The sequence below is a fragment of the Myxine glutinosa genome, chromosome 5, assembly GCF_964187855.1.
Source record: "Myxine glutinosa chromosome 5, kmMyxGlut1.1, whole genome shotgun sequence".
Lineage (NCBI taxonomy): Eukaryota > Metazoa > Chordata > Myxini > Myxiniformes > Myxinidae > Myxine > Myxine glutinosa.
In genome coordinates, this window is record NC_136265.1 from 135,866,391 (window position 1) to 135,892,477 (window position 26,087).

The following is a 26,087-nucleotide window of genomic DNA, read 5'->3' on the forward strand; positions in this document are numbered from 1 at the left end:
GTGAGGTGTTTTAAATTACGTGGTGGTGAGGTGTTTTAAATTACTTGGTGGTGAGGTGTTTTGAATTACTTGGTGGTGAGGTGTTTTGAATGACTTAGTGGTGAGGTGTTTTAAATTACGTGGTGGTGAGGTGCTTTAAATTACTTGGTGGTGAGGTGTTTTGAATTACTTGGTGGTGAGGTGTTTTGAATTACTTGGTGGTGAGGTGTTTTGAATGACTTGGTGGTGAGGTGTTTTGAATTAGGTGGTGGTGAGGTGTTTTAAATTACATGGTGGTGAGGTGTTTTGAATTACTTGGTGGTGAGGTGTTTTGAATTACATGGTGGTGAGGTGTTTTAAATTACTTGGTGGTGAGGTGTTTTGAATTACGTGGTGGTGAGGTGTTTTGAATTACTTGGTGGTGAGGTGTTTTGAATTACTTGGTGGTGAGGTGTTTTAAATTACTTGGTGGTGAGGTGTTTTAAATTACTTGGTGGTGAGGTGTTTTCAATTACGTGGTGGTGGGGTGTTTTGAATTACTTGGTGGTGAGGTGTTTTGAATTACTTGGTGGTGAGGTGTTTTGAATTATGTGGTGGTGAGGTGTTTTAAATTACTTGGTGGTGAGGTGTTTTGAATTACGTGGTGGTGAGGTGTCTTGAATTACGTGGTGGTGAGGTGTTTTTAATTACTCGGTGGTGAGGTGTTTTAAATTACTTGGTGGTGAGGTGTTTTTAAATTACGTGGTGGTGAGGTGTTTTAAATTACTTGGTGGTGAGGTGTTTTTAAATTATGTGGTGGTGAGGTGTTTTGAATTACTTGGTGGTGAGGTGTTTTGAATTACTTGGTGGTGAGGTGTTTTGAATTACATGGTGGTGAGGTGTTTTAAATTACGTGGTGGTGAGGTGTTTTAAATTACTTGGTGGTGAGGTGTTTTTAAATTATGTGGTGGTGAGGTGTTTTGAATTACTTGGTGGTGAGGTGTTTTGAATTACTTGGTGGTGAGGGGTTTTGAATTACATGGTGGTGAGGTGTTTTAAATTACTTGGTGGTGAGGTGTTTTTAAATTATGTGGTGGTGAGGTGTTTTGAATTACTTGGTGGTGAGGTGTTTTGAATTACTTGGTGGTGAGGTGTTTTGAATTACATGGTGGTGAGGTGTTTTAAATTACTTGGTGGTGAGGTGTTTTTAAATTATGTGGTGGTGAGGTGTTTTAAATTACTTGGTGGTGAGGTGTTTTTAAATTATGTGGTGGTGAGGTGTTTTAAATTACTTGGCGGTGAGGTGTTTTAAATTACTTGGTGGTGAGGTGTTTTTAAATTACGTGGTGGTGAGGTGTTTTAAATTACTTGATGGTGAGGCGTTTTGAATTACTTGGTGGTGAGGTGTTTTGAATTACATGGTGGTGAGGTTTTAAATAGACTTGGTGGTGAGGTGTTTTGAATTACTTGGTGGTGAGGTGTTTTGAATGACTTGGTGGTGAGGTGTTTTGAATTACGTGGTGGTGAGGTGTTTTAAATTACTTGGTGGTGAGGTGTTTTGAATTACTTGGTGGTGAGGTGTTTTGAATGACTTGGTGGTGAGGTGTTTTGAATTACGTGGTGGAGAGGTGTTTTAAATTACATGGTGGTGAGGTGTTTTGAATTACTTGGTGGTGAGGTGTTTTAAATTACTTGGTGGTGAGGTGTTTTGAATTACGTGGTGGTGAGGTGTTTTGAATTATGTGGTGGTGAGGTGTTTTAAATTACTTGGTGGTGAGGTGTTTTGAATTACGTGGTGGTGAGGTGTTTTGAATTACGTGGTGGTGAGGTGTTTTGAATTACGTGGTGGTGAGGTGTTTTGAATGACTTGGTGGTGAGGTGTTTTGAATTACGTGCTGGTGAGGTGTTTTGAATTACGTGGTGGTGAGGTGTTTTAAATTACTTGGTGGTGAGGTGTTTTGAATTACGTGGTGGTGAGGTGTTTTGAATGACTTGGTGGTGAGCTGTTTTGAATTACGTGGTGGTGAGGCGTTTTGAATTACTTGGTGGTGAGGTGTTTTGAATGACTTGGTGGTGAGGTGTTTTGAATTACGTGGTGGTGAGGCATTTTGAATTACGTGGTGGTGAGGTGTTTTAAATTACTTGGTGGTGAGGTGTTTTGAATTAAGTGGTGGTGAGGTGTTTTAAATTACGTGGTGGTGAGGTGTTTTAAATTACTTGGTGGTGAGGTGTTTTGAATTACGTGGTGGTGAGGTGTTTTAAATTACTTGGTGGTGAGGTGTTTTGAATTACGCGGTGGTGAGGTGTTTTAAATTACTTGGTGGTGAGGTGTTTTGAATTACGTGGTGGAGAGCTGTTTTAAATTACGTGGTGGTGAGGTGTTTGGAATTACATGGTGGTGAGGCGTTTTGAATTACGTGGTGGTGAGGTGTTTTAAATTACGTGGTGGTGAGGTGTTTTAAATTACGTGGTGGTGAGCTGTTTTGAATTACGTGGTGGTGAGGTGTTTTAAATTACGTGGGGGTGAGGTGTTTTGAATTACATGGGGATGAGGTGTTTTGAATTACGTGGTGGTGAGGTGTTTGGAATTACATGGTGGTGAGGTGTTTTGAATTACTTGGTGGTGAGGTGTTTTGAATTACGTGGTGGTGAGGTGTTTTAAATTACTTGGTGGTGAGGTGTTTTGAATTACACGGTGGTGAGGTGTTTTAAATTACTTGGTGGTGAGGTGTTTTGAATTACGTGGTGGAGAGGTGTTTTAAATTACGTGGTGGTGAGGTGTTTGGAATTACATGGTGGTGAGGCGTTTTGAATTACGTGGTGGTGAGGTGTTTTAAATTACGTGTTGGTGAGGTGTTTTGAATTACGTGGTGGTGAGGTGTTTTAAATTACGTGGGGGTGAGGTGTTTTGAATTACATGGGGATGAGGTGTTTTGAATTACGTGGTGGTGAGGTGTAATTGTCCCAAACTTCCAGTCTGTACCTACCCCTCCTGTATGTATGTGCTGAGTTCTTTTTTTAATTTTATATATTTTTTCAACCTAAGTCTTCAACCTAAATCTTCAACCTAAATTGTTTATAAAAATGTGATATCACAAACACGACAAATAAATTTGTGCAAAATAATTGTTTGTATTGTAGCGGCTACCGCTGGGTTTTCACAATCGCCTTGCACCTATCAAGGACGCGGAGCGATCACCATGCCGGGCTCGTCCAGGACGCCCGGGCAGGCCCGCGCTCAACTTGCCAGGCCTCGGTCGGGACGCCCGGGCATGCCCGGGCAGGCTCGCCCTCAACTTGCCAGGCCGCAGCCAGGATGCTGGGCCACGCCCCCTCTCGCCTTTCCTGGGCAAACGCTCCGGGATAATATGTATATATATTGCTGCCCGAAAAACGGGCTTTTGGAGAGTGCCTGAGTGTTTGGTTTGATTAAAGCAACTCGGATGAATTCCAGCTTTTTGTCGCGTCCATTCTTCCGATCGACGTGGGAGCCCCAGCTCCTTCATTGGTGACCTACCGACATGGACATGGCAGTCGCCCTTAAACTGCCTACCTTCTGGGAGGCTCACGCGGCGGTTTGGTTCGCACAGGCGGCTTCCCTGTTCGCCCTGCGAGGCATCACGGCCGACGACACCCGCTTCCACCATGTGGTAGCAGCGCTCGGTTCGGCCACCGCGGCCCGCGCCCTGAGCCTCCTCGAGAGCCCGCCAGCCGCTGACAAATACGGCGCGATTAAGAAGCTTCTCCTCGACGCTTTCGCCCTCCCATCGGCGGAACGCGCACGGCGCGTGCTCGACCTGCCCGAGCTCGGCGACACGCGCCCTTCCGAGCGAATGGACTACATGCTTTCACTGCTCGGCGAGCACTCTCCGGCATTCCTGTTCCGGGAGCTGTTCCTCCGTCAGCTGCCTAACCCGGTACGCCTCGCCCTGGCAAGCACGACGATCACAGATCCCCGGGCCCTTGCCAGAGAAGCCGACAAGATCTCCGCCACAGGTCAGCGCATCGCAGCGGCGACATGGGACCCACCGCCGTCCGACGCAACACCCATGGCGCCCGAGCACCCGGCACGGTCGACGACCGAACTGCCGACGCAATTGGCGGCCGCTACACCGAGCCGACCACCTCCAGCACGATGACCGGGGCCTCCACCTGACCAAGCGTGGTGTTACTATCATGCCAGGTTCGGACAGAAGGCCCGGACATGCCGACCCCCGTGCACCTTCGGCAGGCCGGGAAACGGCCGGGCCGGCGTTCATTACCAGCCATGAGCGCCGGCCACACGGGCAACTTACTGTTCATCACGGATAAAGCGTCCGGACGGCGCTTCCTGTGCGACACCGGCGCTCAACTGAGCGTCATACCCGCCTCTGACCAGGACAGGCAGTCCGCGGTTTGCGGCCCCTCCTTGGTTGCGGCCAACGGATCGACCATCCGCACCTTCGGCCCGCGCAACGTCACCCTCTGCTTCGGCGGCCAACGCTTTGCTTGGACGTTTGTAACCGCAAACGTGCCCATGGCTCTGCTAGGCGCCGACTTCCTCTGCGCACACGGACTGCTGGTGGACGTCCAACGGCGTCGTTTAATCAACGCCGAAACCTTCAGCTCCCTGGTATGCACATTGAGCAGCTCCGCGCCGACCGAGCTGGCATGCGCCGTCCCGGCGGCGAACGAGTTTGCTCGCCTGCTCACGGAGTTCCCGGCCCTCACGCGGCCGACGTTTTCGGCCGTCGCAGTACGGCATGGGATCGAGCACCACATACCAACCACGGGCCCGCCGGTCTACACCAGGGCCCGCCGCCTCGACCCAGCCAAGCTCGCCGTGGCGAAGGCCGAATTCGACGCGTTGGAGCACCTCGGCATCGTGCGGCGCTCCGATAGCGCGTGGGCCTCGCCACTGCACATCGTGCCAAAGCCGGGGGGTGGATGGCGCCCGTGTGGCGACTACCGCCGTCTCAATGACGCTACCACCCCCGACAGGTACCCGATCCCGCATATCCAAGACTTCTCCGCCCGTCTGGCGGGACGGGTCATTTTTTCGAAAATTGATCTCATACGGGGATATCACCAGGTACCTGTCAGGGCGGCCGACGTCCCTAAAACGGCAGTCATCACGCCGTTCGGCTTATTCGAATTCTTGCGGATGCCGTTTGGTCTCAAGAACGCGGCTCAGGCGTTCCAGCGCTTGATGGACGGCGTGCTGCGTGACCTGCCGTTCCTTTTCGTTTACCTGGACGACATCCTCGTCGCCAGCACGTCCCGGGCCGAGCACCTCCTCCACCTCCGAACACTGTTCGGGCGCCTCAGCGAGCACGGCCTCATCGTCAACCCGGCCAAATGCCACTTCGGCACGACGGGCGTTGATTTTTTGGGCCACCACATCACCAAGAACGGGGCCGTGCCGCTGCCAACCAAGGTCGAGGCCATCACCACGTTCCCGCATCCCCGCACCATAAAGGCCCTGCAGGAATTCCTGGGAATGGTGAATTTTTATCACCGCTTCGTGCCCCGCGCTGCTCAACTCATGCGGCCCCTCTATGAAGCCCTCCGGGGCAAGCCGGCCAAGCACGACATCGCCTGGTCCGCAGCAATGGATGCGGCCTTCCAAAGCTCAAAGCGGGCCCTCGCCGACGCAACACTGCTCGCTCACCCGGTGCTCAACGCTCCCATCGCCCTCACCACGGATGCCTCCGACTACGCGGTGGGCGCCGTACATGAGCAATGGGTGAACGGGGTTTGGCAGCCACTCGCTTTTTTCAGCCGGCAGCTCCGGCCGAACGAGCTCAAATACAGCACGTTTGACCGGGAGCTCCTCGGTCTACACCTGGCCGTCCGCCATTTCCGCCACCTCCTGGAGGGCCGACCTTTCACGGCGTTCGTCGACCACAAGCCGTTGGTTTACGCCATGGCCAAGGTCACGGAGCCGTGGTCGGCCCGCCAACAGCGCCACCTCTCCGCCGTGTCGGAGTTTACCACGGACATCTGGCACGTCGCCGGCAAAAACAACGCCGTGGCCGACTGTCTTTCCCGGGCCAGCGCGAACGCGGTCCACCTGGGCGTGGACTTTGCGCTTATGGCGGCGGACCAAACCACCGACACCACGGTGCAAGCCCTCCGGGCGGCGGACACGGGCCTCCGCCTGGCCGACATCCCATTCGCGGACACTGTCCTGCTCTGCGACGTCTCCCAAGGCCAGCCTCGCCCCATCGTGCCCGTCACCTGGCAACGCCGCATCTTTGCCTCCCTCCACGGCCTTTCCCACCCGGGCCGGAAAGCTTCCCAGAAGCTGGTGTCGGCGCGATTCGTCTGGCACGGCCTTCGTCGGGACGTCCGCGATTGGACCAGCACCTGCACGGCCTGCCAACGGGCCAAGGTCCACCGACACACCCAGGCCCCGCTGGCACCTTTCACCGTGCCCGAACGATGTTTCGACCACGTCAACGTGGATCTGGTGGGCCCCCTCCCCCCATCACGGGGGTTCACACACCTGCTCACCATGGTGGACAGGACCACCAGGTGGCCGGAGGCCGTTCCCCTCGTCTCCACCACCACCGCCGACGTGGCGCAGGCTTTCATCGCCACCTGGGTCGCCCGCTTCGGCGCACCGGCGGACATCTCGTCAGACCGCGGACCACAGTTCACCTCCGAGCTGTGGGGCGCGGTCGCCCGCAACCTGGGGGTCAAGCTCCACCGTACTACGGCCTACCACCCCCAAGCAAACGGGTTGTGCGAGCGATTCCACCGCTCCATGAAGGCCGCGCTCATGGCCGGCCTTCAAGACGGCGGTTGGGCCGACCGGCTGCCGTGGGTCCTTTTGTGCCTCCGCACGGCCCCCAAGGAGGACCTCCAGGCATTCACCGCCGAGCTGGTCTATGGCCAGGCGCTACGCGTCCCGGGCGAATTCGTGCCCGACGCTACCAGTCCCTGGTCCGCAGCTCACCAGCGCTCGGACCTCCAGGAGGCCGCCCGACGGTTTGCCCCCGTGCCAACATCCCACCACGGTGACCCCCAGTCCTACGCCCCCCCCAGCACTTCGCACAGCGGAGTATGTTTTTGTGCGTCACGACGCACATCGGGGGCCACTCCGGCCGCCGTACGACGGGCCCTTCCGGGTGCTGCGACGGGACGACAAGTCGTTCATCATCGACATCGGCGGCAGGTCGGACCGGATTGCGGTGGACCGCCTCAAGCCGGCACACGTGGACGTCGACCACCCACCACGGGTGGCCCTTCCGCCACGGCGAGGCCGCCCCCTGTCCACGGTGCCCCCCACTCGACCGCCCACCACCACACCGGACGCCCTCCCACGACCCGCCAGGGGTCGCTTCGGCCGGGTCATCAGGACCCCCCTCAAATTGACCCTGCCGGTGCAAGTCGATTCTGGGGGGACGTGTGTAGCGGCTACCGCTGGGTTTTCACAATCGCCTTGCACCTATCAAGGACGCGGAGCGATCACCATGCCGGGCTCGTCCAGGACGCCCGGGCAGGCCCGCGCTCAACTTGCCAGGCCTCGGTCGGGACGCTGGGCCACGCCCCCTCTCGCCTCGCCTTTCCTTGGCAAACGCTCCGGGATAATATGTATATATATTGCTGCCCGAAAAACGGGCTTTTGGAGAGTGCCTGAGTGTTTGGTTTGATTAAAGCAACTCGGATGAATTCCAGCTTTTTGTCGCGTCCATTCTTCCGATCGACGTGGGAGCCCCAGCTCCTTCAGTATTATGATTGGTGTAAATCATGACAACACAGCAACTCAGGTACAGTCATTATCCTCAGCAACGACGCGCAGCGAGCCGAGCCAAGCTCGTATATTTATATATATTGAAGCCATTGCTGCATATATACATTGTATATGCATATGCTATGCAATATGCTGCATGTAGCACACAACTGGAAAGCAGCACACACCTGGAAAAGGTGCACACAAAGTGCACACAAAGTGCACACTCGCAGTCCGAGGAAAACACAAAAAGCGTAGACCACACCGGTGCACACAAAGCTCTCACACCTTTAAAGGAGGAACACTCCTGCACTAGCATAACACAGCACACACATGACCGCGAAGATCACAGGTGCAATCGAGATCTCATACATGTAAACAAAACTCACACCTGCACACAGGGCGTAAAGCGCACACACACGCACCTATACAGTGCGCACACCTGTACACAGGTGATTTAAGTCAGCCAGACACAGAAGACGGACAACTCGTACCTGCGCATGCTTGCCGAATCTGATGCATGTGCGAGTCCAGCACCTGTGGGTCCCGAGAGCTGTACGGTCCCAGCTCCGGATAGAAACTCGACGCCAGGTCCTCAGGTGGACCGTGGGTGCTGTCCGGATACCCGGCGGCCACCTTGGGGTCCCAGTGCCGGATGAGCGGGTGGTTCCAGTGCAGGTACTGTCCGTCCTTACCTGGATTACCGTACCAGGTGTAGTAGAACACGTGGATATCGTAATTAACGCCCGAGGCCCGCGGATCCGCCGAGGCCCCGTTCTCGGATAGAAAGGCCGCGGCTTCGGCGGGAGGCTCTCCCGGGATCGGCCAAGGTGAGGAGGCCGCCATGTCGGGCGAGGAGAGCGCTCGCAGTCCGAGGAAAAGGAGCAGGAGTAGTAGGGAGACCCCGAGGAGGAGCAGGAAGCGCCGCCTGCGGGGTCTCCTGCACATGCTCCGGAACATGGACCGAGCCCGCCGCAGCCTCCTCAGGCTCTGCGTGTCCCGTTCGTGGTCCCGAGGTTCACTTGTTGTATTGGATCCATGCGAACGACCGGTCTTCCTCGGTGTGTCATGCAGGGTTCCCAGCAGCGCAAGGCCGGCCCGACCCGGAAATATGGAACCGGGACGAGGGATGGAGGAGAGACGGATCCGTGTCCTGACGATCGGTAATTGATAACGGGGTGTTTACGGGTCTGAAGGTGTTGTGTCCGATCGTGGATTGGCAATTCAGGAATTGTTGTTGCCTGGTTACCAGGACAAGCCATTAGCCCGTTGTTGCGGTTTATTGTCTTCGGTTTGGGGACTCGTATCGATGGGACTGGGGGTTAACGGGGGCACACTATCGGTTATTATTTATTGATCTGGTGTGGTATCTGCTCAACTCAAGACTGGACCTACCTGGTCCTTGGTAGAACAGTCGATCTTTCCAATTGCACGTGGAACCCATGACTCCATGAGTCGTGGTCTAACGAGGCCTTTACAAAGTTCACGTGACTATCACCAATAACTTGTTTAAAACGCTCCCATGAGTCGCCAGTAAGTGGCGGTAACAACACAGATGAATATTTCGGGGAGGTTTATATTTATGACGTACAGAAACATAAATGAATTTTGAACTACCTCATCTTCCACCCCACCGAACCTCCTCTTCCACCCCACCGAACCTCCTCTTCCACCCCACCGAACCTCCTCTTCCACCCCATCGAACCTCATCTTCCACCCCATCGAACCTCATCTTCCACCCCACCTCATCTTCCACCCCACCTCATCTTCCACCCCATCGAACCTCACCCCACCTCATCTTCCACCCCATCGAACCTCCTCTTCCAGCACTCCCCACCCCACCAAACCAACTCTTCCACCCCACCTCACCTTCCACCCCACCTCATCTTCCACCCCACCTCACCTCATCTTCCACCCCACCGAACCTCATCTTCCACCCCACCGAACCTCCTCTTTCAGCCCTCCCCATCCCACCAAACCTCCTCTTCCACCCCACCCAACCTCTTCTTCCACCTCACCCAACCTCCTCTTCCACCCCACCTCTTCCACCTCACCAAACCTCCTCTTCCACCTCACCCAACCTCTTCCACACCACCCAACCTCATCTTCGAACCCACCGAACCTCCCCTTCCACCCCGCCGAACCTCCCCTTCCACCCCGCCGAACCTCCCCTTCCACCCCGCCGAACCTCCCCTTCCACCCCGCCGAACCTCCCCTTCCACCCCGCCGAACCTCCCCTTCCACCCCTCCCCTTCCACCCCTCCCCACCCCCTCTTCCACCCCTCCCCACCCCCTCTTCCACCCCACCCAACCTCCTCTTCCACCCCACCCAACCTCCTCTTCCACCCCGCCAACCTCCTCTTCCACCCCGCCCAACCTCCTCTTCCACCCCGCCCAACCTCCTCTTCCACCCCGCCCAACCTCCTCTTCCACCCCGCCCAACCTCCTCTTCCACCCCGCCCAACCTCCTCTTCCACCCCGCCCAACCTCCTCTTCCACCCCGCCCAACCTCCTCTTCCACCCCGCCCAACCTCCTCTTCCACCCGGCCCAACCTCCTCTTCCACCCCGCCCAACCACCTCTTCCACCCCGCCCAACCTCCTCTTCCACCCCGCCCAACCTCCTCTTCCACCCCGCCCAACCTCCCCTTCCACCCCTCCCAACCTCCCCTTCCACCCCGCCCAACCTCCCCTTCCACCCCGGCCAACCTCCCCTTCCACCCCGCCCAACCTCCCCTTCCACCCCGCCCAACCTCCCCTTCCACCCCGCCGAACCTCCCCTTCCACCCCGCCGAACCTCCCCTTCCACCCCGCCGACCCTCCCCTTCCACCCCGCCGACCCTCCCCTTCCACCCCGCCGACCCTCCCCTTCCACCCCGCCGACCCTCCCCTTCCACCCCGCCGAACCTCCCCTTCCACCCCGCCGAACCTCCCCTTCCACCCCGCCGAACCTCCCCTTCCACCCCGCCGAACCTCCCCTTCCACCCCGCCGAACCTCCCCTTCCACCCCGCCGAACCTCCCCTTCCACCCCGCCGAACCTCCCCTTCCACCCCGCCGAACCTCCCCTTCCACCCCGCCGAACCTCCCCTTCCACCCCGCCGAACCTCCCCTTCCACCCCGCCGAACCTCCCCTTCCACCCCGCCGAACCTCCCCTTCCACCCCGCCGAACCTCCCCTTCCACCCCGCCGAACCTCCCCTTCCACCCCGCCGAACCTCCCCTTCCACCCCGCCGAACCTCCCCTTCCACCCCGCCGAACCTCCCCTTCCACCCCGCCGAACCTCCCCTTCCACCCCGCCGAACCTCCCCTTCCACCCCGCCGAACCTCCCCTTCCACCCCGCCGAACCTCCCCTTCCACCCCGCCGCACCTCCCCGCCCCACCACCCCGCCCAACCTCCTCTTCCACCCCACCCAACCTCCTCTTCCACCCCACCCAACCTCCTCTTCCACCCCACCCAACCTCCTCTTCCACCCCACCCAACCTCCTCTTCCACCCCACCCAACCTCCTCTTCCACCCCACCCAACCTCCTCTTCCACCCCACCCAACCTCCTCTTCCACCCCACCCAACCTCCTCTTCCACCCCACCCAACCTCCTCTTCCACCCCACCCAACCTCCTCTTCCATCCCACCCAACCTCCTCATCCACCCAACCTCCTCTTCCATCCCACCCAACCTCCTCTTCCATCCCACCCAACCTCCTCTTCCATCCCACCCAACCTCCTCTTCCACCCCACCCAACTCCTCCTCTTCCACCACACCCACCTCCTCTTCCACCCCACCTCCTCTTCCACCCCACCCAACCTCCTCTTCCACCCCACCCAACCTCCTCTTCCACCCCACCCAACCTCCTCTTCCACCCCACCTCATCGTCCACCCCACCGAACCTCCTCTTCCAGCACTCCCCACCCCACCAAACCAACTCTTCCACCCCACCGAACCTCCTCTTCCAGCCCTCCCCACCAAACCTCCTCTTCCAGCCCTCCCCACCTCACCTCCTCTTCCACCCCACCAAACCTCCTCTTCCACCCCACCCAACCTCCTCTTCCACCCCACCCAACCTCCTCTTCCACCCCACCCAACCTCCTCTTCCACCCCACCCAACCTCCTCTTCCACCCCACCCAACCTCCTCTTCCACCCCACCCAACCTCCTCTTCCACCCCACCCAACCTCCTCTTCCACCCCACCCAACCTCCTCTTCCACCCCACCCAACCTCCTCTTCCACCTCACCCAACCTCCTCTTCCACCTCACCCAACCTCCTCTTCCACCTCACCCAACCTCCTCTTCCACCTCACCTCCTCTTCCACCTCACCCAACCTCCTCTTCCACACCACCCAACCTCATCTTCGAACCCACCGAACCTCCCCTTCCACCCTGCCGAACCTCCCCTTCCACCCCGCCGAACCTCCCCTTCCACCCCGCCGAACCTCCCCTTCCACCCCGCCGAACCTCCCCTTCCACCCCACCGAACCTCCCCTTCCAACACACCCCACCGAACCTCCTCTTCCAACACACCCTACCAAACCTCCTCTTCCACCACACTCCACCCCAACCTCCTCCTTCCCTCTTTATTTTCCCCACACTCTCCTCCTCCCCCCCCCCCCCCTCCCGAGGTCTCGTCACCCCACACTTTTGGCTGCCCCCAGATGCAGTGGGTACCCCTAATCACAAAATGTATCATTTTGTAAAGGTTTGTGGTTTATGTAGATTTAAGAATGACTCACTTCTTTTCCCAATTTTGATTTCCTTAATTTAGTTCTTAACCCCCAACCCCCCTTCACCCCTACATTCCATTGCTTACATAATGAGTGGATATCCCTGACTATAAACTAAGTACTGGGGATAAGATGAACTTTGAGAAGCTGAGAAACGAATGTAAGAATGAATAGAATCGAGGTCGATGTGTTGTGCATCCTTTTACTTGAATAAAATAATGAACAATGATTACACGGGAATGGAAATCGCTCATGTTTCCTTTGATTGGAGGCCTATGCTGTTCGCAGAGCGCCGGGAGTATCACAAGTGGACAAACGTTTCTAGGCTACAACCAATCCTGGATGGGTCACCATTTCAACATGGAATACTCGGCTAGAAGTGGCAGGAATGTTGAATTTGTTCAAGGTGCCGGCGATAGCTCGCCTACTGTTTGTGAAGGACACCATGGTATCTTAAAAGTCCACCAATTAATGTCGGCAGATGGGACACCCGGCCTGAAGTCCATACGAGGGACGGCACACACATTGATGTTGGGGCTCAACCCGGGTCGGGATTCAAACTGTACTGTACATCAAAGGTATCCACCAAAATCCAATCAATTCGTCCTCGTGTCACACCCAACCTGTCCACCAAGTTTTGGCTGAATCCATCCATAACGTTTTGAGATATCCTGCTCACAGATGGACGTCAGTATGAATGTCTGCTGGCATTAGTTTGTGGACATTAAAGATCCCATGGTGTTATTCGCGAAGAGTCAGCGAACCATCACCAGCACGATGAACAAATTCAAAATTCCTGCCCGAACTACTTGTACTTTGCCAACCTGGGTCAAAAACTCTCCCACTTCCCAGCGAACCCCACAAAATGTGGGAATAATTGTGTTCATTAAAATAAGTTGCTTATTGCATGTTCTATTGAGAACAACAATTTTGGACATATCAGCTGCTTGGACCCTATTTATGTCTTACTAGCAGATAATCCGGTTCCACCGGGCTGTTGTATGGGAATTTGTTACCAATAGTGGAATATTTAGGGAGTTTGCTGGGCATGTCCGTTAACAGCATGTCACTAACTATTAAGACTGCTTAGATTTCTCAGTAAAGCAAATCGAAGAAAAGCTAATTATACTTTGGACGGATTTGTGGTTGTATTTTTTTTGCTTCTGGTAAATGTGCAAACCAGCAACTCTGAACCAACACACCACCTGTGTGCACAATAGAAATGCACATAAATCAAAATTGCATGAATATCAATATTTTTAGACCACCCCATGCACTGTCTGGACCCAAGAGCTCTTAAATGAAGCATCATCCAGCATTATACGTGCTGTGGTTACAACGCTTACCCCGTTCAGACGCAATCGGACAACTTGCATATATAAACTATACCAGCAAAAGTACCTGGCATTGCCAGGTAAAAATGAGCCGCTTCCTGACGGGAATATGATATACGCAATCTGGGTTCTTCATCTGGAGGGAATTTTAAAAACAGATCGCAAGTACACTGGAGCAGTGACGTATCGAGGAAAAATGACGTTCGGGGGCGGGATGTCAAATTACTGCCCCTCATGATATATTGATATATAATGTGTGGTGTATCGATCAATTTGTGTTTATCATTGTCACCACTTGAACGTGTGCAGATACCAATGGACCTGGCATGTTGGATGGGAGCAGCAATGCACAAGTGACCAAGGTCTTGGGAGAGGCAGAGCGGGTGCTCGGAGAAGGAGGGGTGGTAGCTTTACCCACAGACACCGTATACGGCTTGGCATGCTTGGCTCAAAGGACTTCTGCTCTGAAAACCTTGTACACCATCAAGAGTCGTGTGGAAGCCAAGCCGCTTGCCATCTGCCTCGCTGAGCCATCGCAGGTTTACAGGTACTGGACCGTAAGCACCGTATTTGGTGGGATATGCATCCCGGTGCTGCTTTTCAACTGACTTCTGCTTATGTCCTTTTCTCATAGATTTTGCAACGTGTCTATCTCAACAGCCTTGCTAAACCAGCTACTACCGGGTCCTGTGACTCTCGTGTTTGAGCGATCGTCTCTGCTGAACCCTGAGTTGAACCCCTACACTCAGGTAATAAAAAACGTGGTCCTCGGCTGTGATAGAGGTGAACATGATTTTTGGACTCCCAACTACGTATGTGGAAATAGGAAACCCGTAGGATATTGAAGTGTTTTACATCGGATCCACTAGTAATGCAACATCTTTGCCAATGCAACTGTATCCAAACACCACTTGATTTTCTCTGGGTCCAGTTAGTTGGAGTGCGTGTACCAAGACACCCTCTAGTACAGGAGTTGGTGCGGAGGTGTGGCGGGCCTTTGGCGCTGACGAGCGCAAATCTCAGCGGGAAACCAAGCTGCTTATGCGTCGAGGTAAGTTCTGGACCTCACAGGGTATGTGGCCTAAACCAGCTGAATCTTGTTGTAGCTGGTTTCAACCAGGAAGTTGGAAAGAAAAATTAGATTTCACATTAATCACAGCAATAAAAACGCATAACTGTAGAGCGCCTTGTTCCAAACAATAATTCAAAAATTCCTGCTCAAAATGAAGACTGCTCACTTTTTCCAGCCACAGCTTGGAATGCAGAAAAGACCACTAAGGCCGCTCAGTGGATGTTTGCAAAAAAAAAAAAAAGTATATATATATAGAACGGCACCCTTCAACGTCCACCGATAGATATGCCTCTGCCCACATTGTTACAGCTTTATACATACTTGTACCAAGTTTGATTTAAATCGATTCAGCTGTTCTCAAGTATCACATTTTTACGTGGCATTACCTCTGTGACACCAAAATCGAATCAGTTCATGTTAATATACACTTATGCAGAGTTTGGTCAAAATCCCATTACTGGTTCACAAATTCGTGCAGCAACAGAATTTTAACCAAATGGGACCTCTGACCTGTTGACCTCTTGAATTTAATCCGTTCATCTTTACATCATACATACATACTTGTACCAAATTTGACTTGGATCCCTTCAGCGGATCCCTAATTTTTGGGACAACCCAAAAACGTATTGCATTTTTGATAGAGGACACCAACTAGTGCAGCTGTCTGGCAAGGTGAAGGTTCAGGTCCAAAGTTTTAACCACAGGGTGGTCTTCATCCAGGACTGAGCAGGCACCAAGGAGTAGAAGTAGATTTGGGGCAATGGGCAAGCAATGATGGAAACTACATGCGTCTCACCATCTGCATGTTGCAATGATGCAATAGGCTCTGATGCTTGGGATGAATCCTGTCAGGTCTGACTAACGTTAGTCTAAAATGCCTCCCCCCTCCCACCCCACTGCAACCAGGAATTTAGGCCTTTGTGGCCTTCGCTCTCACTGGTCATCGACGGTGGTCCGAGTTCCAGTAACCACCTTGGCTCCACAGTAATTGACCTCTCCTCTCCAGGGTGCTTCAATGTCCTCCGACACGGCTGGTATTGTGGAAGCTCCTTTTCTTATATCCCATAAATTAATCCTACTTTTCTTTTGCCATATTACATCATCATTCTGAAATGGCACGCAGCCCTCGTGCTGCAGATGAACATGATTATTTATAAACAGCAGATATTCCAGTCACAGATGGGTAATAGGATTTGATATGATGGCAACACCAAAGAACAAGCTTGAAGCTCCGCTCCTGGAATGCTGTGACGTCATTTCTGCATGGCAAACGCTTTAAGAAAAGTCTACTTTCGTCTGAGCTAAATGGAAAAGAAGTTGGAAGTATGCGGTAAACACAATTGTAAGACTAATTATGCTGTCACATTTAGGTTACGCTGCACCTTGGTGAGAGATGAAATATGGGACAGACACCAATATGTTTACTTTTTTATTTTTTTTGTGTGTAAGAGCTAACATATTAAACACAAAAAACAATAAAGGGAGGGGGAAACAAGAGGGGGAGAGAGAGGGAAGCACACAAGCACAACAACAGTAGAGAACAAGCACATTGAGATCTGTGGAAGGAAGAGGGCTGGGGCAGGGAAGCGGGGGAGTGGCTGGGAGGGTACACAGTATAAAGCAAATGAATACTATTAGGAATTTTCGGAAAGAAGTTGCAGATTGAATGAGGTGGATTTGCGGTGTTTTAACAGGGGTAGAAAAGATCAAGGTTTTGGATGGGGGAAGATAAAAGATGGTGGTGAACAGCTGTTTTAAAGACCTGGAGGGAGGAGTGGGATTGAAGAAAGTGTCGGAGATTGTTCCAGATGCGGGAGAAAAGAGGAATGAAAGGGTGAAGGTGAGCAGAGAGTCTTAATTTTGGCAGTTTCACCAGAGGAAGGTTGCTGGTAGATATTGTGCATCCTGTAGGAATATTTGGGGGCAGAGCACAGGGGGAGCTAGGCCAGAAAGGGAGCAGGGGGAGTTGGGCCTGAGAGGAGTCGGTAGAAGACAAAGCCCACCAACCTGCCTGCGGTGGGTGAGTGAAAGGCCCTCAGATTCAGCTTCATCACGGGAGATACCAATGATTCTGAAAGCTTTGGTTTCAACAGCGTGAAGCCAAGATAGGTGTGAGGCAGGAGCACCAGCCCAGAGGGGAGAACAGTAAAAAGCTGTGGATGAAAGCTTTGTATGTAGTGAGGAGCTCAGAAGTGCCCAGAAAGGATTTCGCATGATGGGGGATGCCCAGTCGGTGACTGGCTTTGGAGGCCAGCTTGGAAATGTGGTTTTCCCAGGAAAGATCATGGCAGATAGTGAGACCCAAAAGCTTGAGTGACAGAACTTCTTGGAGAGGATTGTTCAGAAAGTAGATGGAAGTGTTGTCCAGACGGTCTTTGCAGAGAGACAAAGTGAGAGTGTGAGATTTGTCAGGATTGAGACATGTTCCAATTGTTTCACAAGTTTCTGATTTTGTCCAGGTCTACAGAAAGTGAACAGGGAACGCTGCCATGGGGAACTCTAGCCTGAACAGGAAGGGGAGATTAGAAATTTCCATTCGGGCCACACGTTGACTGTGACCAGAGAGGAAGTCAGCAAGCCATGTGTGGAGGTTTCGATGGATACCATAGGAGGATACTTTGGATAGCAGGGCGGGGTGCCAGACCGTATCGAAGGCATGTGATATGTCAAGGGAGACAGCTCTGATTTCCTGTTTGGCATTGAGGACCTCCATCCATTGTTGAGACAGCAGAAGCAACATGTCCAGAGTAGAGTGACCTGGTCTGAAACCAAATTGATGATCAGAGATCAAGCCATTGGAGAAGAGGAAGGATTTAATATCAGCAGCAATGATGGATTCCATGACCTTGCTGATGATTGGGAGCAGGCCGATTGGTTGATAGTTGCAAGGATCTGTTTTTGCACCTGTTTTCCAAGCAGATGGCGGATGACCTCAAGCAAAAGAGAGGGTGAAGAGAACAGAGGGAGGGATATGGAGCGACAGAGAAGGATTTTAGGATCCGTGGGCTGATGCCGTCTGGTCCAGTTGCAGAATCAGAGTCAAGGATTGACAATTGACAATCAAGGACAAACTTCTCCCCCTTGTCGGGAGAGGACAGAGTGCAGGAGCAGCTGGGTATGACTGGGTAATGTGGGTACAGACAGAGATGGGTTTGGGACACAAGATGCTGAGGCAAACACAGAGTTTAGGCATTCGGCTTTGTCACGTGTGGTGTCAGCTGTGTAGCCGTTTGAGGTAAGGGAGGGGATGGAAGGGGAACAAACACCAGAAACAGATTTGACCAGATGCCACCAGCATTTGGAGGATGGAGACAGGTTTGACAGTTCAGTTTTAAAATTAGAGAGATATTGTTTCCTGGCACTCCTGATGGGAGACACACACTTGTTCCGAGCTTTCTGAAAGGAACTGAGATTGCCTTCAGTTGGATTAACCTTCCAAGAGGCAAAGGCAAGTTGTTTCTGGGCAATAGCCTCACCACAAGATTCCATGTACCATGGACGGGAGGAAGGGTATGACAACTGGAGACGAGTTGGGATAAATCTGTGCATGAGAGAGCAGTTTACTTTGGAAGAATTCCCAGGATGAGTTGATGTCAGAGGCAGTAGACATGGGAGACCAGTCCAGATGATTGATGGCTGCTTGAAGACCATGTTAGTCGGCCTGAGTGAAATGCCAGACTCGTCGATGCTGTGGAGGCTCTCTGAGAATGGCCAGAGAGATGTCCACTTTAACAAGCACATGATCAGAAGAACCGATTGGAGCAGTAGAAGAGCAGCAGACATTTGCAGGGAAGTTTGTCATAACCAAGTCTAGAAGAGAAGATGCTCCGTTGACTGAGATCTGGGTCGTGAAATTGACAGGTTGCGTCAGTCCCAATGAGTCGCAGAAGTACTTTGCTGAGGTGCCATGGCTGGTGTGAGAGGAATCCACACACAGCCAGCTGGCATGATGACAGTTGAAGTCTCCACATATGGGGAAGAGAGAGTTGGGATGAGTGGATACAAGTTGGTCCATGTTGTCAGACAGCGAGATGTAAATGGATTCGTCACCGTTTGGTAGACGGTACAACACACATCTGAACAAAAGGTGGGAGAAGGGGAAGCCATAGTCAGAGGTACTCCTGGGGGTGTGTTGGAGAGAGGGCAGTGCAAGGAGAGTGAGGAAGAAAGTTTTAAATAAAGATAGCAACCCCACCTCCAGGACGAGGCTCAGGTCTATCATACCGGAGGAGGGAGTAACCAGGGAGAGATATTAAGGAATCAGAGACAACATCTTGAAGGAGGAAAGTTTATGTTTTGCAGATTAAGTCTGGTGTGTCAGAAGCAATCTGTATGGAGAGATCAATTGGGTTTGAGTGAAGGCCCCAGATTTGAGGTCCATACCATTAAGGAAGAGGGAGGGGGAGCATCGGATGCAGGACAGGGGAGGGGTAGGGTAAAATGAGGGAGAGGAGGAGGTAGGGAGAGCTGTTGATCGTGTGTTGGATATTGCAGAAGAGCTAGGAGAAAGGGAAGGATGAGGAGGACAAAGGGTTTGATGGTGATGGGATGAGGCACAGTGATAAGTTGTTTCAGGGGGGTGTGGGTCAGAGTGAGGAAGAAGGTTGGAGGAGGTGAAGGTATGAGTTTGAAGGGAGAGGAAGTGGGGATGAGGCAGCTTTGAGGTGGGGAGGGAGAGGGGAGAATTGGAGAAAAATGAAGGGGAGGGAGATTTGAAGGGGAGGGGTGAAGGGGGAGTTTTGAAGCAGAGGAGCGAGGGGGAAATTTGGGAGGGGAGGGGCGAGGAGGGTGTTTAGGAGGGGAGGGTGAGGCGGGAAATTTGAAGGGGAGGTGTGACGGGGGAGTTTGGGAGGGGCAAGGGGGAAGTTTATGAGGGGAGGGGTTCGGGCGGAGTTTAGGAGGGGAGGCCTGAGTTTGGGATTTTAGAAAGTGTTGGACGATTAACTGAAAACTAACCTTTATTGCAAAACGAGTTTCTTGTGATTTTTCAAGTCAGAGATCCATTTGAAAAAGTTAGGAGGGTTGGAATGAAGGTGAGTTTGGAGAATGAAAAAGGAAGAACTGTAAGATTGATTTTTTTTTTTGAAATAGTGAGTTGACGAGCAAATTGAAGAAAACCTTTTAAAGAGGAAGAAGAAAAGCGTGTTTTAATATACAACACTGCAGGGGAAAGTTTAAACATTTTAAAATGAAACCGTGAAAATTATCTGGGAAATTCCTTTAAGTGAGGGCATGGAGGCAAAGGGGGGATGAAGGATTCTTGAACAGGTTCAGAAGGAGGAACAGAAGAATAAGAGATTGACAGCCAGCTGAACAGAGAACAAAGGAACAGGGACGTAGAAAAGCAATTGTGTTAGTACGGGAGGAGGGGCCTACTTTTTAAATTCTTCGTTAATATACATGTTTTTTTTTTTAGGTTAGGTGAAAGTGGATCTAAGGAAGAAGGAGAAAGGTCGAGGGAGTATGGTGAAAACTAGAATTGGAAGGTATTGGCTGGAGAGGGTTGAGATATGAAGGAAGGAGAGAAAAACGGGTGGGTTGAAACACGTGGTCTCGGTCGGAGGAGGGGAGCCATGAGGAGAGAAGGAAATGATCATAAAAAAAAAAAAAAATTGCATTAAGACTAAGCAAAGGGTAAGATGTTTGGGGGAAGTATGGGGTGAAAAGAAAAACAAAGAAAAAAGCAATACAGTGAAAGAACGAATGTAAATAGACAACAAGTCTAAACGACCACCGAGGAGACAGGGAAGCCTCGAAGAGCCAGGCCCCAAACACGGCGCGAACAAAACGACTATTACACGCAGGTATGCACGATTTACAAACCGAGATCTTACTAGAAACACACAGTAGACACACACACAGTAAAATAAACAGTACAGTTTTGACAAAAACACAAACGGGAAAATACTTAACTTGGATGACATGGAAGCTTGGAAGAACACTACCTCGCCGACAGAACCGGAAGCAGAATGTATATATTATTTATTAACATTATATTGGTATTCTTAGCCAATTACTTAATGGGCCATCTCTTTCTGTCCCATGCACACTGAGGAGGATAATTAACGAAAGCAGTTAGGGGAGAGTGTGTAATGGATTTTGGGAAGAGATGAGGAAGGGAAGCATTTCGGAAGCAAATCGGTGAGGCGTGGGGTGTCAATAATTGTTGTATTTGCTTACCTAATAAATAGATGGCTCCTTGTACATTTCCACCCATGAGTTGTTTCAGGGTATCTGCTTGCAGTCTGTGATGGTGCTCGTAAAAGGCCTTTGAGCTCCAGCCTGGTATCAAATCCAAGTTGTCATTGCAATTTCCAGGATCCTAAAGTTTCCTTCATTTGCTAAATGATGTGTGACATCAATTTATGGATGCATCTCCTGTAGGTGGGAAAAATGCCTTTAAGGGACAACCCCCAGTTTGTTTGTTTTAAGAAGTGAAGATCTGACTGCGAGATAGAACATCGCAGGGTAATGTTCTAGGTGACCCCTTTGCACACTTAGCATCCGCGAACTTAGCGGGGATGCTAAGTTCAAAGTTTATCTGCTTGCGGACACATATACACACACTCAGGTAGGCTAATTAATGTATAAAGCTGAGCGCAAGACCTTCCCCACACTCCTGTTGTTTCATTCAGTGCATACGAGGAGACCATGGTCCTCCTGGAACACGAGCACGGCCTCATCGAGAAGCACTGAAGAACAGAGCCTGGCTTCCTCAGGCCCAAGGAGGTGCATCATGCTTTGCAATGCATTTGGACTGCTTCTGATCAATGGTCACTATGGTGGGGGTGAATAGCATTCTGGGTAATATAAGTAAACATTTGTTTCCTGTTATACAATCATCTCCATTCAGAAAACAAACGTCAGTTTTGATGGATTCCATTTTTTTTGTACACAGGATCGAGGCTCGTGAAAGAGCTAACATTTATCACACAAAAAATCAAAACAGATACACAAAGTATATAATAAGGGGAGCGGTAGACAAGATGGGGAGAGAAGGGGAGATTTTAGTCCAGGATGTTGTGTAATTTCGTTCAGATTTTTTGGAGATTTGCAAACCTATACATATTTGGAAACTACAGAGTATAAGCAACCAGAAAACGAATGTTTCCATTTTCTCAGAAGTGTGTATGGTGGCCATCTTGGATTTTCAAAAATGACCACCCACGCAGGCATTTTTGTCAATATTTCAGCTTCTAAGCCACATGGGGTCCTGGTTTTTACAGCCAAACCTCTATTTTAAGGACAATGAATCCAAAGGCACCCAAGTACAATATTCCCCGTGACCACAGAGCAAATTATTATGCCAATTGTTTTGTTAATTTAGGTCATGTAACTGATTAGCTGAACGCCTAAGTTTGGGATAATTCTTCGGCAACATTTATGAATAACTACATCTAAATGGCCTTAAAGGAAAGACAATCAGCTTCAATATCATTGCATAACAGAACACAATATCAGGCAAAATCGTTTGCTGTGAAAAATCAATCATCATCATCTTTATCATCACTCTCGCCAATTACTGTACTAATGTTCTGAGAATCTTGATCATTCTGGCACTCTGTGGGACACAAACGGAGATCTATACAGATTAAGTAATTTTATTTCCCACGAACATCTGGAAGAGGAACAATTTCCTCTGCACTGGCCCTCCCGAAGATGACCTTGATGTCCGATTTACTGGACCATCGGTGTCCTGGTAGAAGCCATTATGAAATGGATCCAGGATCTCCTGCTGGGCGATGCTTTACTGATCCCATACACTACCCAGAATATGTGCCCTTAGGATAATTACATCTAAAATGGTCTTAAAGGAGAGATGATCAGGTTTATATCTTGACACACGCGATCACTTGTTATTATAGCATAACAGAACGCAATATTGGACTGTGTAATCAATCATCATCATCAATCTCGTCATTCAATGTAATATCCCGAGAATCTTCATCATTTTGGCACTCTGTGCTGCACAAACAGAGATCTGTACATGATAAGTCCTTTGATCTGCAAGAATATCTGGAAGAAGAACAGTCTCCTCTGCACTGACATCTGACCATCTCAATTGTAGCCTTGGGGGCTGGGAGGACCACCGTTGTCATTGGCTTCACTTGACCTTCGGTGTCCTTGTAGAAGCCATTCTCAAGTGGATCCAGGATCTTCTGCTGAGCGACGTTTGCCTGACCCTATACTCTGGCCTGGACATGTGCCCTCAGGATGTGCTGCTTAAGAGCGCCAAGAGTAGGAGGAAGTTTCTGACTTTCAGCCATGTGCTTGCAGAAAAGATGCCATCGCAGCTCAGGGATGCTCTTTATCTGGATGCCTTTTGGTGAGTATGCAGCACACACGAATTCAGCTAATGTGGACACCATCTCTTCAGTCACTTCAGTGGCCTCTGTAAGCATCTGCAGAGCCTTGACGACATCTTCACCTGATTTCATGAATACCTGCAGCCAGGTTGTCTTGCCTATTCGAGAGAAGCTCCCTGTGTTGTCTGCCCCTGTGAATGCATGGAAGGCAGGCAAAGCCTTTGGTCTTTCGGCACCTAAAGCTGTCCCTATAGGCTGTACTTGAACAACTCCAGAAACCATCGAAACACTTGTGTTTCTTAGCAGGAGGTCATTGTTTGCTATCACCAGCACTAGTACATCGGTGTCTGGAGAGAACACCACTAACTCTGCATCAGATGAGTTTCGATGTGATGCCAGCACCGCCTGTTGGATCAGCAGTGTGTCCGCTTCTTCGTGGTTGTTATCCTCAAATAACAGTTCCCTGTTGCTCTTAGTATGTCCTGCAGCAGATGTAATTATCAGCTTGGAAGAGTCCTTGTTGTATTCAATGGTTTTTGCTGCAAGATACTCGGTGAGATCAGCCTTTGTTTTGTCATGAGAAAGGAAGCGGCTCATTGGAATATGATTGATGTTTGTGTCATCTTTGACTTGAAACTGGACTGGGTCCTTTCCCTGTCTCCTTTTCTCCCTTGTTGTAGTCTTCAGAGAATCAGCCCTGTAGGCATCAAACACGAGAATGATCTCATCAGTCTCTCGTTAGACACACCAGCCTCTCATTGAACAATCCACTGAGATCTTTCACCGTCACTACTGTGGCAGGTTTCTTTGTCAGCTTCTGCACAAGCACCATACCATCCACAAGAGCAACTTTCCGACTGGAATTGGTACCTTCGTTAGATGTTGAGTCGATGGTTTCTGTATCCATTGCATCTTTCGACTGGAGGCTTGCAAATTGGATCTGTTGCTGATCTTCTTGGGATGTTTCAGCTGTTCCCAACTTCTCGAGTTGGTGAATCAACTTTGACTTGTCCTTGCATTGCAGCATTGTGCCATCTGGGGCAAACAGTGCCCGTGGTGTCAGAGTGAATTCATAGTTTCCAATGGCGTGTTTCTGATCAATGTCTCTGCTTGATCTGGCAAGGACCATAAGCCGTCCATACAGATCCTTGGTCTCCATCAGATCTACAGTACTGTCTCGAAGTTTCACAGTGGTTTTCACGTTTGCAGACATGTACATTTTGTTTTTCTCTTTCTTCACTGGTGTCCATAGGCTGACATCCCTGTTGATTCGCTCTGACACGTAATCTTCATAGAGCTTTTGACCAGTGACATCAATGTTCAAGATCTGAGGTCTGAGGAGAGTTGTTCTTTTGTGCAGTCTTGCAGTCGAATTTGAACTTTTACATAGTTGCAATCAAACAAACTGGCTCTCTTCAACAGTTGCCAACAGATTTTGATATGAGTCCATTCTGGGTTGTTGTACAAGTGAGCCTTTCTTCGCATCATCAGACTGGCATAGCACACACAGCTTCCAGTTCGTGGATTCCTGGGTTTGATGCGTCCCTTGACGAAGGCTAGGTATCTCACTCATGATATATACCTACTGGAATCTGCAAATACAGCAAATGAAACCACCACCTATAAACACAGCCACCACCATCACAGTATTGACACAGTTCACATATTGACATGTCAGTATGTGTTGTACACATTCATCCCATAAAATGCAGCGGAAAATAGCTTGACAAAGGCATAATGGCCCCCAGAAGTGATTTACCACATAACTGGTACCATTGTATTCTCCACCCCCGAAAATGTATGTTTAGCCGTTCAAACGAAGACCCTGGGTGGTTTAGAAGCTGAAATATTGAGAAAATTGCCTTTGCAGGAGGTCATTTTTCAAAATCCAAGATGGCCGCCATATATACTTCCGAGAAAATGGAAACATTGGTTTTTTTGTTGGTTCGGCTCTGTAGCTTCCAAAAATATATAGGTTTGCAAATCTCCAAAAAAAACTGAACGACAGCCAAGCTCTGAACATAGTGAACCAGACTATTTGTTCATTTTGGTTGTTAGTTTGAAACATCCACCAGGAGTAATGCTGTTTGGGAAGTAGAGGCTTCTGGTTTGTTCGCTTCTCGTAGAAACATCAACCTTCTTTGGAACTCGTCAAATGTTCATTTTCTTGTTTTTGCATGAATGAATGTGAAAGTAACACCAAATAAGCAAAATTGATTTTATTTTTTATTTAAACAGGATATGGAATGAATAAATGTTACATTCCACGTTCATCATTGTTATACCTTCCAAATGAGTTGGACCAAATCAGGGCCTTGTTTTCATAATTTGACTTCTCAGGGCACATAAATCAAGCGAGGCTCAGAGGTCTCCCCCAAGTGAAGGAAAAACCCATCCAACAAGGCTGGGTGCAGTGGACATCCGCTGGGCCCGTATGGGCGGCACTTTTGGGATGGTAGAATATCCAACCAGACGGAGGGGGAAGCCATAGCAACCCTACTTTAAACTGGGGGTGAGAGGCAAGTATTTACTCGCCGAGCAAGCATCGGTTATATTTTAACCTAAGATTTAAAATTATATCAGTAATTTGAATGCAAAACTGTAAAAACATGCCTGTGGGCAAAATGGTTGTTTAATAAAAGGGGACATCATTCTTAGTTTGGTGGTGACTCTGCATTACATTTCATTTGTCGCTAACGTGACAGGTGATGTTTCTTCCTGTATTTCTGGTTCTCGCTGAAGTCTTCGTTTCCTTCTATACAAGATCGAGGTCCATAGAAGGTAAAAAGGCAGCGAGCGAACTGATGCATGCTTGACACAAACAAGCAAGGGAATGAACGAATAGGAGAGGAGGAGATGAAACACTAACTTGCAGTTAAGAGGGTAGGGTGCTGAATGAGGGTAGAAAAAATTGAGTATGGATGGGGGATAACAAGATCGTGGTGCACCTCCTGCTTTGAAACCTTGGAAGGAAGAGTGGGATC

At 50.6% G+C, this 26,087-nt stretch overlaps 2 protein-coding genes across 4 annotated transcripts in view; one reads left to right on the forward strand and one right to left on the reverse strand.

The window, feature by feature from the left end:
* Positions 1-8,635, reverse strand: part of MANEAL (mannosidase endo-alpha like) — a 92,171-nt gene extending 83,536 nt beyond the window's left edge. For both annotated transcript variants that reach the window (XM_068116116.2, XM_068116115.2), the window contains exon 1: positions 8,170-8,635. In XM_068116116.2, the coding sequence (XP_067972217.1) occupies positions 8,170-8,635 (466 nt within the window). The remainder of the gene's footprint in view (positions 1-8,169) is intronic.
* YRDC (yrdC N6-threonylcarbamoyltransferase domain containing) lies at positions 8,216-25,760 on the forward strand. 2 transcript variants are annotated; one of them, XM_068116119.2, is made up of 7 exons: positions 8,216-8,353; positions 8,750-8,838; positions 14,035-14,272; positions 14,360-14,474; positions 14,657-14,776; positions 15,704-15,831; positions 21,433-25,760. In XM_068116119.2, the coding sequence occupies exons 1-7, from the start codon at positions 8,331-8,333 to the stop codon at positions 21,491-21,493; spliced, it is 774 nt and encodes a 257-aa protein (XP_067972220.2). In that variant the 5' UTR covers positions 8,216-8,330; the 3' UTR covers positions 21,494-25,760. The 2 variants fall into 2 exon arrangements, with proteins under 2 accessions (XP_067972220.2, XP_067972219.2); XM_068116118.2 differs by lacking the exon at positions 8,216-8,353 and having other exon boundaries at positions 8,621-8,838.
* The last annotated feature ends 327 nt before the right edge of the window (positions 25,761-26,087 follow it).